We start from the raw sequence: 16,775 nt of genomic DNA, 5'->3' as shown, positions 1-16,775 counted from the left end.
TTTGACTGAAATTGCTTTGAGGATAACGACGACCTGGACAAATGAGAACATTCACAGGCTTTCTTTCTATATTTTTTCCTTCATTGATCTAAAGTCAAGTGTTTGTTTGTTTGTTTGTTTTTAGAATTTTGTATTATATTTAAATGTGTCATATAAGAAGTCATCATCACTTACATTTTCTTCGGGTGTGGATGAAGAATGACTAGAGAAGTGAGGTTCCTTAAAAGACGTGCGGCTCTTTCACACGGCCGGCAAGACTCGAAAATGAGGAAGCCCTCATGGGAGTGACAATCAAATGTACTTTTTTTTTAATCAAAAATAATTTTAGACCTAGCTTTTACTGTATCGATCACACATATTCTTCCTTGATGCAGATATTTAGTCTTAAGTGAAATATAATGTAGGGCGACACGGTGGTGTGGTGGCTGTGTGGAGTTTGCATGTTCTCCCCGTGTCTGCGTGGGTTTTCTCCGGATTCTCCGGTTTCCTCCCACAGTCCAAAGACATGCATGTGTTAGGTTAATTGATGACTCTAAAATTGCCCGTAGGTGTGAATGGTTGTCTGTCTCTGTGCGTCTCTATGTGCCCTGTGATAAACTGGCGTCCTGTCCAGGGTGGACCCCGCCTCACGCCCGATGTCAGCTGGGATCGGCTCCAGCCCCCCACGACCCCGACAGGGACAAGCGGTTGAAGATGAAGTTAACAGCCGTCTGTGTGGGAGCTCTCAGCTTTACTTGATGTTGATTCAGATGCCTAAAGTTTCCCTATTTGAAAGTCTGTGTACATTTCTGTACTATGGTTTATTCTTTTTCACACATATACGACATAAAAGATGTCCACTGACAACCAGGAATTGACAATAAAGACTTGTGCTTACAGTCCACGGTCAATAGATTATCTTAAATGAACTCAGAGCAGAAAATTCTGTTCAATTTTTAATTTTATCTTTATTGGATCCAATCAATCGGGGAACATTACCTGCTGGAATAATGGTAGGTACACACACACACATAAAAAAAACACTCATCTGGTTGGTTTGAAGAAGAAGAAGAAGAAGAAGAAGAAGAAGAATTCCTTTGTTAGTCATGCAACGGGGAAATTCGATTTTTTAACTCTATTATGTTTATTCATGTAACACACACACACACACACACAGGCTCGAAATACACACACATGCACAAACAGGACCTATATACATGCAATTAATGGAGAGATGTTAGAGCGAGAGGCTGCCAGTGACCAGCGCCCCTAGTTCATCTAAAAGACCAGTATCTATGTTTATACAGTAATTTAAAACCTTAATCTAGCTGTAATTACTATTCATATATTTGGTTTTGGCAGTGGCAGACTGTTTCTGTAAGCGGGGGTTGCAATGACAACATATACCGTACACAGAAAATGCTGTAAAACGTCTGGTGATTCTCCTCTAATCAGATCTGCAGACGCCTGAGGCAGCTCGTCTGGGTTGTCTGGAGTATCTGCATTTCTCACTTGTCCTATCTGCCCCTCTCAGAATGTAAAAAGTCTCTGGATTACTGCAAACTATTTGTAGTTTATGTGTGCATACTAGTTTTTGTCTCTAAAATGAACCTGGGCATATTCAGTATACTCGGCCTTCTTTGCAGGATTTCCAGTCTTAACTGTGTCATATAGACTCCCCATCTCCAGTGCGTCACTCACATAATTTCTGCACACACCTCCCTCCACACACCTCTCCTCCTCTAGATAGGAGACACCAGACGGACTCAAGCCCCCGGAGTGTTCTGCCTTCTTCTTCTTCTTAATGCTCCTCCAAGTCACACTGGAGTAAATCATGTCGGTGCCTTCCTCATTCTTCTTCTCTGAGATTTTACTGGCAACCTGTTGATGTCCTAGAGGAGAACTTGGCATAGTTGACTTTGTCATCATATCACTGTTGACATAAATATCCTCTTCAGACACCTGAAATAAAAACGGACGTTCTGTTAGATTCACCCTGGCAAACATCCAAATTAGGAAACATTTTTATGTACCTTATTTACCTTGTCACTCGTCGGGCCTTGACTCATCCCAGCTGCGGTGGTTTCACCTTTGCACTGACACTTTGTAGGGTTACGGCGGCCAGTCCTGTGAGCCGTATAAAATAGGACAGTAGTACACTCCATTCAACTTACTGAATGAATATAATGAACATATATATTTCAACCTTGGAAGTCAGTTTACTTGTGTATTTTTGTGTGACCAGACAAACTCTAATCAGCACTTCTAGAATAGCTATAAAATTAACTGCAAAGGTCTTCATATGAGGTGAATTTAACATTGATCCTGTAAAACAGGGGTGTCAAACTGACTGACTGTGGCCTCAGGTTTTCATTCCAACCAAGCAAAAACACACATGGTCCAACAAATCAACTGTGTGAAAGCAGTTCAGGTGAGTGAGTAAGTAGAGTCAGAGGGTGTGTTCTTGCTTGGTTGCAATGAAAACCTGCAGCCACAGCGGCCCTTTACTGGATCAGTTTGACACATGTGCTGTAAAATAAAGCTGCAGGTCATTATCTATAAGTATTTATATTTTCACAGTAACATGAGGCACTTGGCATAGCTCTACGGAGGCAGAATCCTCGGTGTTAAAGGAAAGAACCCGTCACTTTTATGTGTTGTTACTGGACTTGTTGTCGCTATTGTGATATTGCATACTCTTTTTTAAAGAAATGTATTTATTATTGTGTGCATTCACAACAAATTAGTGGTGTTAGGAGGAGTTAATGCACTCACAGCTGGACTGAAGCTAGAAAACTGTCGTGATTGGATCAGGACAGTCTTCCTCTCCTTTTTTAGTCGTTGTTTTGTCTCCCTCTGTCTGGGTTTTTCTGTATGTGCTCCCCTTTCTGTTTCTCTGGTTTTGAGTTTGTTTTCCTGGCAGGTGATCCTTGTTAGCATTGATCACCTGCCACTCTGTATATTAAGCCGGTCCTGAGCCTCATTCGGGGCCGGATCATACCTCTATACACCCTGATGTCTCCCTGCGTACCTGTTCCTCTTGTGTTCATTCCTCGTGTCCAGTTTGTATCAGTTCTCTTCTTGTTTTTAGTGCACCTTTTTGTTTGTTGTTTAAGTTTTATTAAATTTGTTAATACCGTCTCCTGAGTTCTGTGTCTGCATTTGGGTCCCATCCCCCGTGTATTCTCCGTCACCCCACGTGACAAAGACACTACATAGTCAGTATTTGAGCTAGAGTTGAAAATAGAGCAAAAACCTTGCTGCGTAGTGGTAGTCTGAATATTCATGGTGTTCAAAGCTGTTGCCTACCTGACAGCAAACAGTAGAGCACATATTAGTGCAGCTGTTAGAACAATGACTGTGACGATGAAGGGCAACGTAAGTCGACCTGAACATTCTGTACGAGAGAGAACAGAAGAATATAAAGGTTACTCAGACGCATAAATATATTGGGTAGCTTGATTATAGTGACTCTGCTCTGAGATATTACATCATGTAGTGGAAGTATATAAAAGTATTATTGTAGATAATATAAAATATAAAGTATATAATCCAAGAAATAGGTTCATTGATCATTTAGATTTGTTATTTTAGCAATTTGTTCTCGTTTTTTAGATCCATCCTCTTGTTGTTTTAGTAGTCAGTCAATTATTTGTTTCTTTGTATCAAAGTCTGACAAACCACATACATGATAGATGTTAATTATAGAAGCTGAAACACATGTCCCTATTTCCCCTACAGTATGCTAAAAACTGTAAGGTGCTTACAAAGGGGTCTGTACAAACATTTAGAAATAAAAACGCTAAATCGAGCATATATATATCTCGATTTAGTGTGTGAAGTGCACAGTGCAGATATAGAGCATATGGCACTGGGTTCCAGATTAAGCTCCTGAGTTTTATGTAATCGTGATAGTTACATACTAATCAATAAATCACGTATTCGGCACAAAGACAGACCTTGGCTTTCCGCAGTTGTTTCAAGTTCAAGTATGTAGACATAAAAGTGCTGAGTAGCAGATCCCAGAGAGTTGGAGCTGTGGCAGTGCAAGTTGGAAAGATTCCTCTGCTGTGGTTGATTCATAGTGATGATGCTCCTCAGACGCGTGTCATTCAGGGGCTCATAGCTGATCATAAACCAGTCTGAGTTATTGATGGGTGCCCCATTCGAATACCACTGTAAAGTGGGAGAAGGATTTCCCACAGTCTCGCAGGAACAGTTGAGCTGGGATGCAGCTTTGGTGCAAACGGAGGAGGGCAGAAACTGAGGAGCAACTGTGAAGAGTGGACAGTAAATTTAAATGTTAAGTCAAGTGTGGTCATGGAAGGTCAAGTCTTCAATAATGTAAGAAAAGATGCCTTGCTATATGTCAGGGGTGTCAAACTCAGGCCTGTGGGCCAAATCTGGCCCCCGGTGTAATTATATTTGGCCCGCAAGATTATCATCAGGGTTCTCTGAGAGTTGGCCCGCGAGTATAAAGCACATACACGCCTACTTATCTGTTGACAAACACGAGCATCCATGCTACCAGTCTCTGCAGACACACTTAATCCACCCCTCCCCAAAAATGGCAAAAAGAAAGATGGAAAACAGGAGCTTTCAGCAGCAGTGGGAGGCAGATGATCTGTGTCTGAAGGTAAAGTGCTGTTTGTCTCGTCTGCAGTGTAACAAAACAATATAAAATAAGAAACACCACGACAAGAACAAGGATCTGCACTAAAAAGGTTCAACATTACACATCTGGAGAGAAGGGAAAACATGCACATTTGCAGTCTTTTTTGTAGATATTGAGTTTGGCCCGCAACTTTGTCCCAGTTTTTAAACTTGGCCCACTGTGAAGTTGAGTTTGACACCGCTGCTATATGTTAACATTAAAATGGAGGTGTAGGTGAAAAGGAGCCTATAATCAAATTGTGTTTAATCCAACGTGTAAAGGTGGTGTGATCCTAAATGTGAAGTTAGTAAGTGTATTTTGTTGCATGGCTTTTATTTAACAAATGAACTCACATGTAATGTCAGCGGTTACACCTGTGCTTACAGATGACACATTGCTGCCATCTTGTTTGTGGTAGGTGGCAGTACAGGAGATTTCCTTTCCATGATGGAGGTGAGAAGCACTGAAGTTCATGACGGAGACCCGGACTTTCGTTTTGTCCTCGTTCTCGTTCAGTGTCTCCTGACTGTCACCCAGGCCGGGGGTCCACGTCAAGTCTGGAGGATGAGAGAGACAGGGAGCTGGAGCAGAGCACGTCAGACTCACTGAGGTTCCCTCTTTCTGCTTCAGCGAGGACGGAGTCAGGGTCACTTTGGGAGGAGCGTCTGGTGGGGAGGTAAATTTTCACTAAACAAATCTCTGAATTCTTAATACTATTTGGAAAATGTTCAGTTCTACAAAGGTAATAAACGATTGATGTGAAACTTACCTTTGACTGAAATGGCGATACTTTCAGGGAAATTACTTTTCAGACCATTGTTGCATTCTATTCTGAAGCCATAATGATTACTGTCGGCGGGTTTCATGTTGTTTAGGGTCGTGGTGCAGTCTTTTTTTGTCAAATCTCCTGTCAGTTCTCCATTAATTTGGCTTTGTTGGGGATTACTGCTATCAAACACGTTTCTTTGACCTATTTTCCATATAGCTTTACATGTTGTATCCAACCATGAATCAAATTGGGGTGGGAGGTCAAAGGAACATGGGATGGTCACACAGGATCCACTGAGAACCTCACTAGTCAGTGGCATAATGGTTGTAGTAGCTTCACATAAGTCACCTGAAACACAAGAAACAAACCTTGAAGAAGATGGTTTACAGTAGGGAGGCGGTTGTTTTGCTCAAATGCCACGTTAATAAGAGTTGTATTATCTTTATAGTTATCGGTCCATATATGAATAAACCCCAACTCACCTTGCAGCAGACAGGCAATGAGAAGGAGATTCAGAGCTCGAGCCATTTTTGGTTGTCAGGGGAGGCAGAACCTCAAGTTTTGAGTCTGGAGATTACAGATGGTACAGTTTACAATTCATGGGTGTCAAAGTGATCCAGTAAAGGGCCGTGTGGCTGCAGGTTTTCATTCCAACCAAGCAAGAACACACCTGGTCCAACAAATCAACTGTGTCAAGACAGTTCAGGTGTGTTCTTCTTGCTTGGTTGGAATGAAAACCTGCAGCCACACGGCCCTTTACTGGATCAGTTTGACACCCATGGTTTACATGTTTGATGCATTTTACCCTCTAAAGAAATATGATATTCAGAGGAGGGCTTATTTCAAGGCCAGTGTCAAATCTGACATTTAAAGGACCACATCTACACTACCTTTTGTTGAATCTACCTATTTTTTTAATTTTGACCATGGCGGAAAAACAAGAATAGCATTTAAGTGAGCCACTAAAAGTTCAGCTAAATCCCATACAATTTAAAATGTATGGGTTTTATATCTCGTGTTAGCAGCTCTGTAAGGAAGGATGATGCAGTGCATTTATTTATCTCACCAAGGAAAAAGAGAAATAGACGACTGCTTCAAATAGATACCAACATTTTACAATTGAATTCATTTGAATGCAGATTTGACACATTTTTTAAATAAGAGTTAGATCACGGTATATTAATTCAAAGATCAATATTAAGGTATGGTGTTTCTGTGTGATCCTATTTGACTGTAGAGACAAAAAAATGTTCTCTCTAAAATGAGGAAGACACACAAACTCGTATGCAAAAGCAAATAGCTATTTGTTACACATTTCATAACTATAACAACACACTGCTTTTGTTTAAAGACACCATAGTAGATATTCAGAATAATAACAAATGTTTTCCATGTAAAGGCTTCATTAAGTACTGGTGTCCTGAGCAGAGAATGGCGTCACTCTCCCTCTGTGTGTGTTGTAAGTGGTTGTGTTGCTCTGTTGTTTTTGCATGTTAGTGCATGTAGCAACAACAACACCTTTTTACAGAATGCAGAACTCAAAACAATGATGAGAAGGAAACACAGGAAGTCATATGCTAAAACAAACTGTGACAAAATTTGCATTCTGCCTTCGGAGAAGTTAAAAAGACATTTTGCTCATCTCTCCATGATGTGAATCTGTAAAACTGTTTTTCTTTTCCTTTTCAAACATTTCAAATAGATGATGAAAGCGACCAAAAAACTTATTTTTATACTCTTAATATATGACATATTCCTTTTTTTATTTGTTTTGTTCTTTTTTCTTACATGTTTGAAAGAAAGAAAGTTATAATGACTTACGTTTTGCCCAGGTCTGTTGTTCAGATAGATGAAAGATGTCCAGTTGGAGTTAACTTCCTTTTAGAAGTGAGGTTGCATGTTCATAGAGCTTTTGGCATTATTTTGAAAGTGAGGAACTTGCACAAGAGAAGTACTGTAGGTAAGTGATCTTTGCAGCACAATACCCGCAACAGTGCTGCACAACCTAATACGATAACACCAAATTCACTCTCTTAGCAAAAGTGTTCTTTGAGTTATGAAAACAACGTGTTGGTCAGTAGAATTCAACATGTAGAGCAGCCTGTAGTTAAATGTTGTTGGGCGTCTGAAAATAAGAGTCATCATTGACAGCCCTGTTGACCTTTGGTGGTGATTTTTACCGAAACGTTCTTTAAATCAATCGCTCATTTACTTCCTCAATGTTTGTGGTCTCACAGACTCCACTGCTGTTTTCATAAAAGTATCAATAATAATAAGAAATCAACCACTCGATTTCCTGCATATATATATTTCTATTTTTCTCTGATCTTAAAACATTAAAATGTAACGTTAAAAAGTAACGTGAAGTGGTAACCCGTCCCTTTGCCACAAACTGAGTTCGCACATTTAAATAAAGGTGACAAAAACAGATCATTATAATTACACCAAGTAGGGAAGCATTTTATGTTTTAAATGTTATCTGGGGTTTGTATGAACAAATATATTTACATTACATGTTTGTCAAAACGCATGTTACGTAGTGACATTAGTTTAACTTGGTATCAATTGAACCACAGAGGTTCCCTGTTTGACCTCCTATGAATAAACTCTTACACAACTACAATAAGGGGCGACACGGTGATGTAGTGCTTAGCACTGTTGCCTCACGGCGAGAAGGTTCCCGGTTCGCGCCCCTTTCTGTGTGGAGTTTGCATGTTCTCCCCATGTCTGCGTGGGTTTTCTCCGGATTCTCCGGTTTCCTCCCACAGTCCAAAAAGACGTGCAGGTGTTCGGTTAATTGATGATTCTAAAATTGCCCTTAGGTGTGAATGGTTGTCTGTCTCTGTTCGTCTCTATGTGCCCTGTGATAGACTGGCGTCCTGTCCAGGGTGTACCCCGCCTCACGCCCGATGTCAGCTGGGATCGGCTCCAGCCCCCCGCGACCCAGACAGGGACAAGCGGTTGAAGATGAATGAATGAACAACTACAATAAGAGAAATATTCATATACATATTTGGGATCTGGGAGGTGTAGTGCTTCATGCAAAGACATATATATATATATATGAAGCCATTGTTTTTAACCGTAACCTCATTGTACTCAAATTATTGCCACACATAATTGATACATGATTAACATACAATAAAAGACAGAATTTATACTTTAGTGCAACACAATTCTTTTCGTCAATTCAATTCAACAATTCACGTCAATGGCTTGGAGCCAGAAGCAGGATCTCTGAGACCACAAAAAGATCATTACTGACATATGCAACATTACATCTGTTAAATATTGGGTTTGTAGGCAATTCTCATAAAATGTGTTGAAGTCATAAAGAATCAGGCTGAAAAAACAATGTTAAGTGTGTTTTTTGAGCAGTTAAAGAGGGCTTGGGTCTACAGACCACATGCAGAACATTAGGAGTAATATGAATTTGAAAACAGATTGAAGTCAGAGTGTTAATTGGAGTTATTTGGAGCTTCGAACCGTTACACAAAATCTGCTACATAACTTGTCTTCCTTGAATCAGATTCGTAGAAGACTTCAGCAAATCCACAATATTTGTCCAGAGCTCCTTGGCTGCAGGGCGTCTGCATTCTTCACTGATTCCATCTGGTCTCTGTCTGATCATCTGATCTCCTCCACCCAGTCCTGGTACGCTTGAAGTAATCCGAGGTCATCCACAAAGTTCGCAATAATCCGGAGACCCGGACGACATTTCTCCAACTCCCTCAGCCTCCTCCTCCCCACCTCTCCGATGTCATTCCCAACAATGCTGATGGAAAAGAAAATAACCAGGTAAGAGTTATTACTTTTTATCGTGACGAGCCACCGACTCACACTAGATGGCGGCGTTTTCATACATTATAACTTTGAGAGCACTGAGCAGAAGTTGATGTGTTGAAGTCTTACGTCAGTGTCTTCAGAGAGGTGTTTTTGCTGAGGCAGCTGACGATGTTTCCTGTTCCTCTTTCTGTGATACCGGTGATGTCCAGATAGATTTCCTCTACAGTGGTGTTGTGCTCCAGAGCGCTCCAGAGCCCAAAACTCCCTCTGAACCCAGGTTATTGCCACACATACTGTATACATGAGCAGAAGAATTGTGTTTCAGTTAAATACATATACTAAAGTGTCTAATCCCTCATATCAGGGGCTTAGAGTCAGGGTATCTGACGGGTATCTGAGGGTATTTGAGGTCCGGAAAAGTCTTAGAAAGCATTAAATTCAGTACCCTTACAAAATGTATACGAGGCTGTCAGGAGACAATATATCTATAAACTACAAGTGAGACTGTTGCAGCAGTGGATTGTGAATGTTGGAGGCAGACATGGAGCAAACACTGTCTCTGTTAATTATTAATAACCTCTAGGAATTATTGTTATACACAGCTGAGAGATATTGACAAAAATGTGACGTACATGTCAATAAATCCATACTCTTAATAAATAATTGTCGGCCTTATGGTCCCTAGTAGCATAGTTTTCCATCATTCTTTCTGTTATGACTGTGAAACGATATTAAATTGCATGTCATGTGGTATTTCATTAGGATAGTTGTAATAAATACTTACAAGAGCTTCTTCACTTGGCACTCATTCGATTTCAGAACGGCAGATTCTAAAATGGCTGCTTGCCTATCCAGGCAGTTGTATCTCAAACTTAAAAAGAATAGAAAAAAAACATTATTACGTTCTGTGTCACTTTCCATCACGCCTGGCTTTGCCATTGTAGTCACAAGTGTTTGCAGGAAAGCTGTTTGTGTTCTGTCTTAAGGTGCAGAGGGGCAGAGTGCAATGACTTACAGGAGGCGGCAAATCAAACAATGATTCAAAGGGTCCACAGCTCAAAGTGTTCAGGTCTTTGTCCCTGCCTCTGATTCATGGCTTTTGTTTGATCTTGCAAAAAACAAGCCTTAGAAGATGACTTATAAGTGACAACTGTTGTCTTCATGACACGTGGTATATTGTGCTGAGAAATCCAATGTGATGCTAAAAAAAATGAAAGTGACTAATACTCTTCTATTATATATATATAAACAGATAAACAGTTGTAGCTTGACTTATAAACTGCACTGGCCTACTTACACTGACAAATATTTATTGTCAGCGGAGCAATTTTAAATCAGAACAGTTAATCTTTAATCAGTTTCATTCAACTTTCTATGGAACTTTTATCACTATCACTTTTTTCATCCTGTTAGGTGCCAGGTTTTTGGGTCTGTGTCGACAGAGGGAATCAGAAATGAACACAATTAGTTGTCTGAGCCGACAGCATGGAAATGGCCAACAGCATGAGAGTGACTCACCCATTGTCATGTGTTGTCTCACAGATACTTGCTGAGGTCCTTTTTTCCAAAACAATTCCGATTTCCACCACTTGAATTAGTATTTGAGTCTTTTGACACATATAGTATATCATTGTAAATGTGTATACCTGCCATTGCTGATTTTGTAAAAATGGAATCACAGCCATTAGTTCAGTTGTATGTAATGAATGAACGTGATAAGCATAGCATGATATTGAAGACATTGGAAGAGAAGGCGTCAAAGTGAAGTCATAGTGCCAGGAGCACAATGAAACCCTCCAACTTCCCCCTCTTTGCTCGTCTGTTCATCCTTTCTTCTGTCTGTGCTGGCAGAGCAGGGTTGCAGTCATGCATGTGGACGCTGCCTTTCTTGTGTGTCCTCTGATTTTTGGTGAGTGATTTAATCATATATGATTTTTTTATTCATGTTTTATGCATAAGCTCCACATTTCTGTATGAATTTCAAGGATATTCATTATTCGGTCATGTTAACCTGATTAAACCGCACCATGATATCTCTTGTTATTACCATAATTAATCCTGTAAGAGATGGAGAAATTATTTTTACTTCTGTTAATGTAACTCCTGCAGAATATACTGTACTGCACTGGACGATAACATTATATTCATGTATGAGGATAGTGTCTGATGTGTGATAATGAAATGCTCATTCATTTTCTTCATGAAGTTGATGACAGTGTGAAAATGCATATGCAAATGTATCCTGAAATGATCGGGATAATTAATAATGAAATAGCGTTAAATTAGGTGCAGTTACATGCATAATATACGCTCAGTATAAAACTTAAGTGTAGTAGATTTTTCCAGAGCCAAAGGGGCTGATGCCTTCTTCCCTTTTCTAAATATACATCTGTTGCGAAATTGTCCTGGGTCATATTATGCATTTGCAGACAATGCAGCAAATTACAACATTTCCACGTTCTAAGTTTTCTATGATTACCTTTCTTAGAGAGCTCAACAGTTTTCTTTAAGTTAGACCTTTGAGAGCTTTGTAGCCTTATGAGGCACACTTATACAGCTGGGTGGCTTGATGACAAACCTGCTGTCTCCCATGATTTCAACCTGAGCCTTAAACAGGGCATAGTTACATCTGATGCTATGTGTTGATAAATGATTTAGCGTTCTCTGTCACAGCAGCAGCCCTGTGGAGTTGGGCCCAAGCTGTCTCTCCTGAGCCCTCCGTCCCTGACCATGTCCAAGCAGTGGTGGGCTCCTGCGTGGTGATTCCCTGCTTTTTCACTCCTCTAGCTCCTCATCCTCTCAGGGGGAGGAAGGAGAGGGTGGACGTCCGGCTGAGGTTTAGAGGTGGAGGCCACTTCTTCCCCCTCCGCAGCACCGCTTTTAACAGCGAGGACAAAGATCAAGTGAGTCGGGATTTCCAAGGCAGGACGTCCCTGTTTGGGCGAATCGCAGACGGAGACTGCTCAGTGAAGATCGAAAGGATCAGCCAGGACGACTCACGACTGTTTGAGATCGCTCTGAAGAGAGGTGCTGACTTACTTTGGGGGCGGCCAACGAGCTTCAGTCTGAATGTTGTGGGTGAGTGGGGGAGTCCCTATACTGCCTCTTTCTTCCCTTATAGAAGCCGTTGTTGCTCCAACACACTTTTAATTGCATATCAAAGCCAATACCCAGCAGGCTGGAAATGAATGTTCTTGTCAATTTTGTTTTTATTGCATATTGAAGTGCATGATGTATGGATATGTCTTCCCTTCAGGTCACCATAATGCCAAACAGCAATACATACAAATTAACCTAGAGAGTCAACAAGTACTTGGGGGGAAAAGGGACATTTAGACACAATAACATACACCATCACACATGGGCTGATGAAATAGTTCTTGGTGTATACACTACCTACATAAATATGGTAATCTGGGACAGATAATCCACAGTAATGGGCTTTGTAGGAGATGTACGCAGCTTTTTGATTCAAATGTGTCTTTGTTGAATCCACATCAGTAGTAAAACATGGTAATGATGGAGATTTCCCTCACTGACAGACACCCCTGAGGCTCCTGTTATCAGTGGCATGTTGTCAGCCACAGAGGGACAGCAGGTCACCCTGAACTGCTCCGTCAGCTATCACTGCCCCACCAGACCTCCTTCCCTGCAGTGGAGCTGGGAGAGAGGAGCCCAGCTGAACAGCACTGAGCCCGGGGCGCTACTGACACTCCACCCAGAGCCCCACAGGCCGACGTTACTGGCCTCTCTGTCCTTTACTGTGTCACACCAGGTGAAACCCAGGCTCAGGTGTGAAGTCAGTTACCCAGGAGCCAAAGCACTGGCCATTTCGAAGGATCTGCATGTGACATGTAAGCATAGTTTTTGACTAATATCTTTGTGTTTCTTGGCTCAGTTTACACTTAAACCTTTTTTATTTATTTTTTTACAGTTTCACCAAAAGATGTAGTGGTGCAGGTCCAGTCCTTGATAGTGCAGGACGGAGGCAGCGCCTTGTTGATCTGCTCATGTAAAGCTGACCCTCCCGTGTCTGAGTACCGCTGGTCCTACAGTCAACACGGCCGCACGGTGCACCTCCACCAGCGCACACACACAGTCCGGGTGTTCAACGTGAGCCGAGACATGAAGGTCCGCTGCTCAGCACAGAACCTGGTCGGTCGAGGAGAGTCCCGTCCGACGTCCCTGAACATACAATGTAATCCTACCCTCTGGACCTACAATTGACATACACACACACATATTTGGACTATTTGGCAACAAGCCTTACAATATCTGCATATGTTTGGTTTTCAAGGCTGACAAGGAGGAACAGTAACACCAGAGTAAAGAGCTTTGTTGCCCTTTTTTTTGTTGAAAACCTTCTCTCACTTCTTAGTGTGGTCTGAGTCTCTTTTGTAACCAATCACAACAACACTTTGACATCACTGTTGCAAGGTGAGAAGTTAAATCATTAGAGGTCGGCAAAAAACAAAACAATTCAGCTGGTGTTAAATTGTTCTTTAAAGCTGTTAAGAGGGAATCTTGAGAAGTTTTCCAGGTTTTCAAAAAGTCTCTGGAAAAGGGCTTTTAAAGGCAGCAGTCAACATTTCGTGAAATAGTTATTCGCTTGATTCAGAGGTTATTAATGAGAAAATTGATACTGCTCACGTGTTTGTACAGTTAAATATGAAGCTGCCACTGATAGCCACTTAGCTTAACTTGCAGGCAGATACCCATAGAAGTTACTTGTTACTATTTCTCCGCATTAAACACACACATTAACACTGAATATGCTTATTTTCCAAAATGTTTTATTTCAAGAGCCTGTTTTGTAAATTAAAAAGCTTGATGTAAATGGTTCCGTATGTACAGATTTTCAATATTTTATAGATAAAAACTAGTTTAAGAAGTCTAAATGTGCTCTGTCCGCCCTACAGATAAACCGGTCATCATCCGGCTCTCCTCCACCTGTGTTGTAGAGGATCCGGTGGTGCTGTGTCACTGTTCAGTCGACTCCAACCCCAAACCAGCAGTCACCTGGAGCGTGAACGGTACCGTTCCACCTCGTGATTACAATGTGTCGGTTACATCTGAGCGCGGCACGCTAACAGCCACACTGAGGGGCCACATGGACAAACCTCTGACTGTGATCTGCTTCGCTCTCAATGCACTGGGAAACGACTCCCTGGTGTTGCTGCAGGGAGGAGAAGGTGTGTTCAAAGCATTGTTTTTCCAAGCTCATACAGACACCATCTCTGCCTCTTGTTTATCCACTGTGATGCACGGATGGTGCTGAAACATCTGTGCAGTGTTCCTGTAGCTTGAACACATAGGTGGAAGAGAACAAGATGAAGAATGCTGCAAAGAAAACCTTATATTTTTGTTGCTTTTTACTGAATTATCATCTATTATAGTCTTTAAGTTGCTGCAATCCATTTTTGTAGTTCTTCACATTATTTAGTTTTTTACATTTAAAAAAAAACTTTTGGAGTTCTGTTGATCAAACTTGAGTCAATATGTCTGAAAGGCCTAAAGTTAAACTATAACTCATGTTGTTTTCACCCTTGGCAGCAAAAGCAAATTGTTTTTTTATTATATTATAGTCTGACATCGTACGCTGATCAATTGCTGCTCTTTCTGTCCATTAACAGAGATGGCGACTTTGCTGTGGATGGTGATTCCTGCCGTGTCCATCTGCGTGGCCATATTCCTTCTGTCACTTTTTTTCTACTGCTGCAGAAAGAGAGCTGGGAAGTATGTGAAGCCATTCAGTGCTTTAAATGTGCACTTTAATGTGTCCCTATTGGGAGATTTTACATTGCTGCTCTGCTCCTCTCAGACACGTCCTGAGTAGACGCCCAGCCGTGTACCCTGAAGGATTGGGAGTTTATCAGGACCAGATGCCCCTCTACATTAACTGCACAGAAGTGACTCATATCTACACCAACGGGAGCTACCAACTTGTATACCAGAACTGCACACCTCTTTTTGTCCATACTAAGCAGGTAGGTCATGTCCTTGACAACAGAGGACACTGCATAGACACAACAATCCTCACATCTCCTAAACCTCTAATTCCCAAATTTGATTATCAACACCTGTCCCTTTTTCTTCAGATCCGTCCAATGGGCAGGAGAGGTGGGGAGAGAAGAAGAGAAGGAGAGGGTGGAGGAATAGAGAGACGAGCAGGTTTGGGAGTCAGAGGCATAAGAGAGGTGCAGAGTCCTGCTGTGGCTGATGCAGAGACGGCCATCTACTTGGAAATCCTCTGAGCTCACCGGAGTGGTCGCACGATTCACCTGCTACTTTAAACCCTCATTAGACTTTGGAGTCATTTCCATTCTCATAGTTTATGTAACATCCAGCTACTGTATATATTGTATATCTATTGTGTGATCTCTTGAATAGCTTGTGGTGGTTTATTTCTCTCCTAATCTCAATTTTGAACAATCTCTGTCTCTTTGAATGTTTGCCTGTATGTGCTCTTTTTATAAAAGATAAAAGGTTTTGGTAAATTAGGTTTATTTATCATTTCATCATGTGTCTGTTTGTTCTACAATACACATAAGCACTCGATTTGGTCTTACTGGTCCAGTTACATTTGTAACAGCAGCTGCAGTGTGTCCAACATAAAGTGATCCTCAGGCGGGGTTTGAAAGAAAGACAGCAGCTCAACCTGTAATGTCATTCGCAACATTTATTACATAAGTGAGTAAATGTGTCACAGTGCTCATGGGAGGATATGCCTCGTCATAACAGACATGAGCACGGGTATAATAAATAACATAAACAATTGCTCTGATATTCTATTAAGCGTCCCCGTAGGTTTTGCCAGGGTCAAGGAAGCACACTAGGACCTCATAACTAACACCTACAATTCAATCAAAAGAGTACAAGCACAATGTTCATAAAACTGTCTTTTACTGTAACTGCAAAGTAAGGAAAAATGAAATAAAGGAAATAAAAAAACAGGAAATCCACCCACGCAGACTTAACCATCCATCTAAAGACAAACAAACACTATTATCAACTCATAAATGATTGCATTCTAACTTTCACATCCAATTTACATACAATTCAATTCAATTCAATTTTATTTAAAGTGCCAAATCATAACCAAAGTTATCTCAGGACACTTTACAGAGTAGGTAAAGACCACACTCTATGAGTTATTTATGATTTACATAGACCCAACAATTCCCCCGTAGAGTACGGTGGCAGCGAAAACCTTCACTATAACAGACAGGAACGTCAGACAGACCCAGCTCTGTGGAGGACGGACATCTGTCTGCACCGGAGAGAGGAAGAGAAGGAGAGAGAGAGAGAGAAAAGACGGACAGATGGACAGAGAGAGACAAAGACAGACTCAAAGATAGAGACAGACACACTTCCAGTAACTGTAATAATATCTATAGTAATGCGAATATACAGTATTACAGGTTGTTTTAATACAGGTTTAATTAAGGGCATATTAATATAGTTAGCATTTGACTTTTGGCTGAAGTCTCTGCTTCAAAGGGGACTTGTGCTGATTTTCAGGTTCATGCTTGTAATTTGGGTTTCTACTAAAACTAACTTTAATATGTAAAAGTACATTGTTTTTTC

The 16,775-nt window shown here is 41.0% G+C and overlaps 1 protein-coding gene across 1 annotated transcript; it reads left to right on the top strand.

Annotated features, from left to right (window-relative positions):
• The first annotated feature begins 11,038 nt into the window (after positions 1-11,038).
• On the top strand, positions 11,039-15,647 carry LOC310950909 (sialic acid-binding Ig-like lectin 5). Its single transcript, XM_083918939.1, has 8 exons — positions 11,039-11,097; positions 11,862-12,266; positions 12,731-13,042; positions 13,123-13,386; positions 14,108-14,380; positions 14,822-14,924; positions 15,010-15,175; positions 15,287-15,647. The coding sequence occupies exons 1-8, from the start codon at positions 11,055-11,057 to the stop codon at positions 15,440-15,442; spliced, it is 1,722 nt and encodes a 573-aa protein (XP_083775065.1). The 5' UTR covers positions 11,039-11,054; the 3' UTR covers positions 15,443-15,647.
• Positions 15,648-16,775: the final 1,128 nt, after the last annotated feature.

This window comes from Echiichthys vipera, assembly GCF_963691815.1.
Source record: "Echiichthys vipera genome assembly, chromosome: 8".
NCBI classification, from domain to species: domain Eukaryota; kingdom Metazoa; phylum Chordata; class Actinopteri; order Perciformes; family Trachinidae; genus Echiichthys; species Echiichthys vipera.
Note: the sequence above shows the minus strand (reverse complement) of the source record. Positions and strands in the feature narration are given on the sequence as shown.

What these genes read in the sequence shown, in the direction of transcription:
- LOC310950909 (XM_083918939.1), top strand. Translation starts at nt 11,055, where the DNA reads ATGCATGTGGACGCTGCCTTTCTTGTGTGTCCTCTGATTTTTG. An exon ending in CTTCAGTCTGAATGTTGTGG is followed by an intron (nt 12,267 to 12,730) that starts GTGAGTGGGGGA and finishes CCTCACTGACAG; the next exon opens with ACACCCCTGAGGCTCCTGTT. An exon ending in TGCAGAAAGAGAGCTGGGAA is followed by an intron (nt 14,925 to 15,009) that starts GTATGTGAAGCC and finishes TGCTCCTCTCAG; the next exon opens with ACACGTCCTGAGTAGACGCC.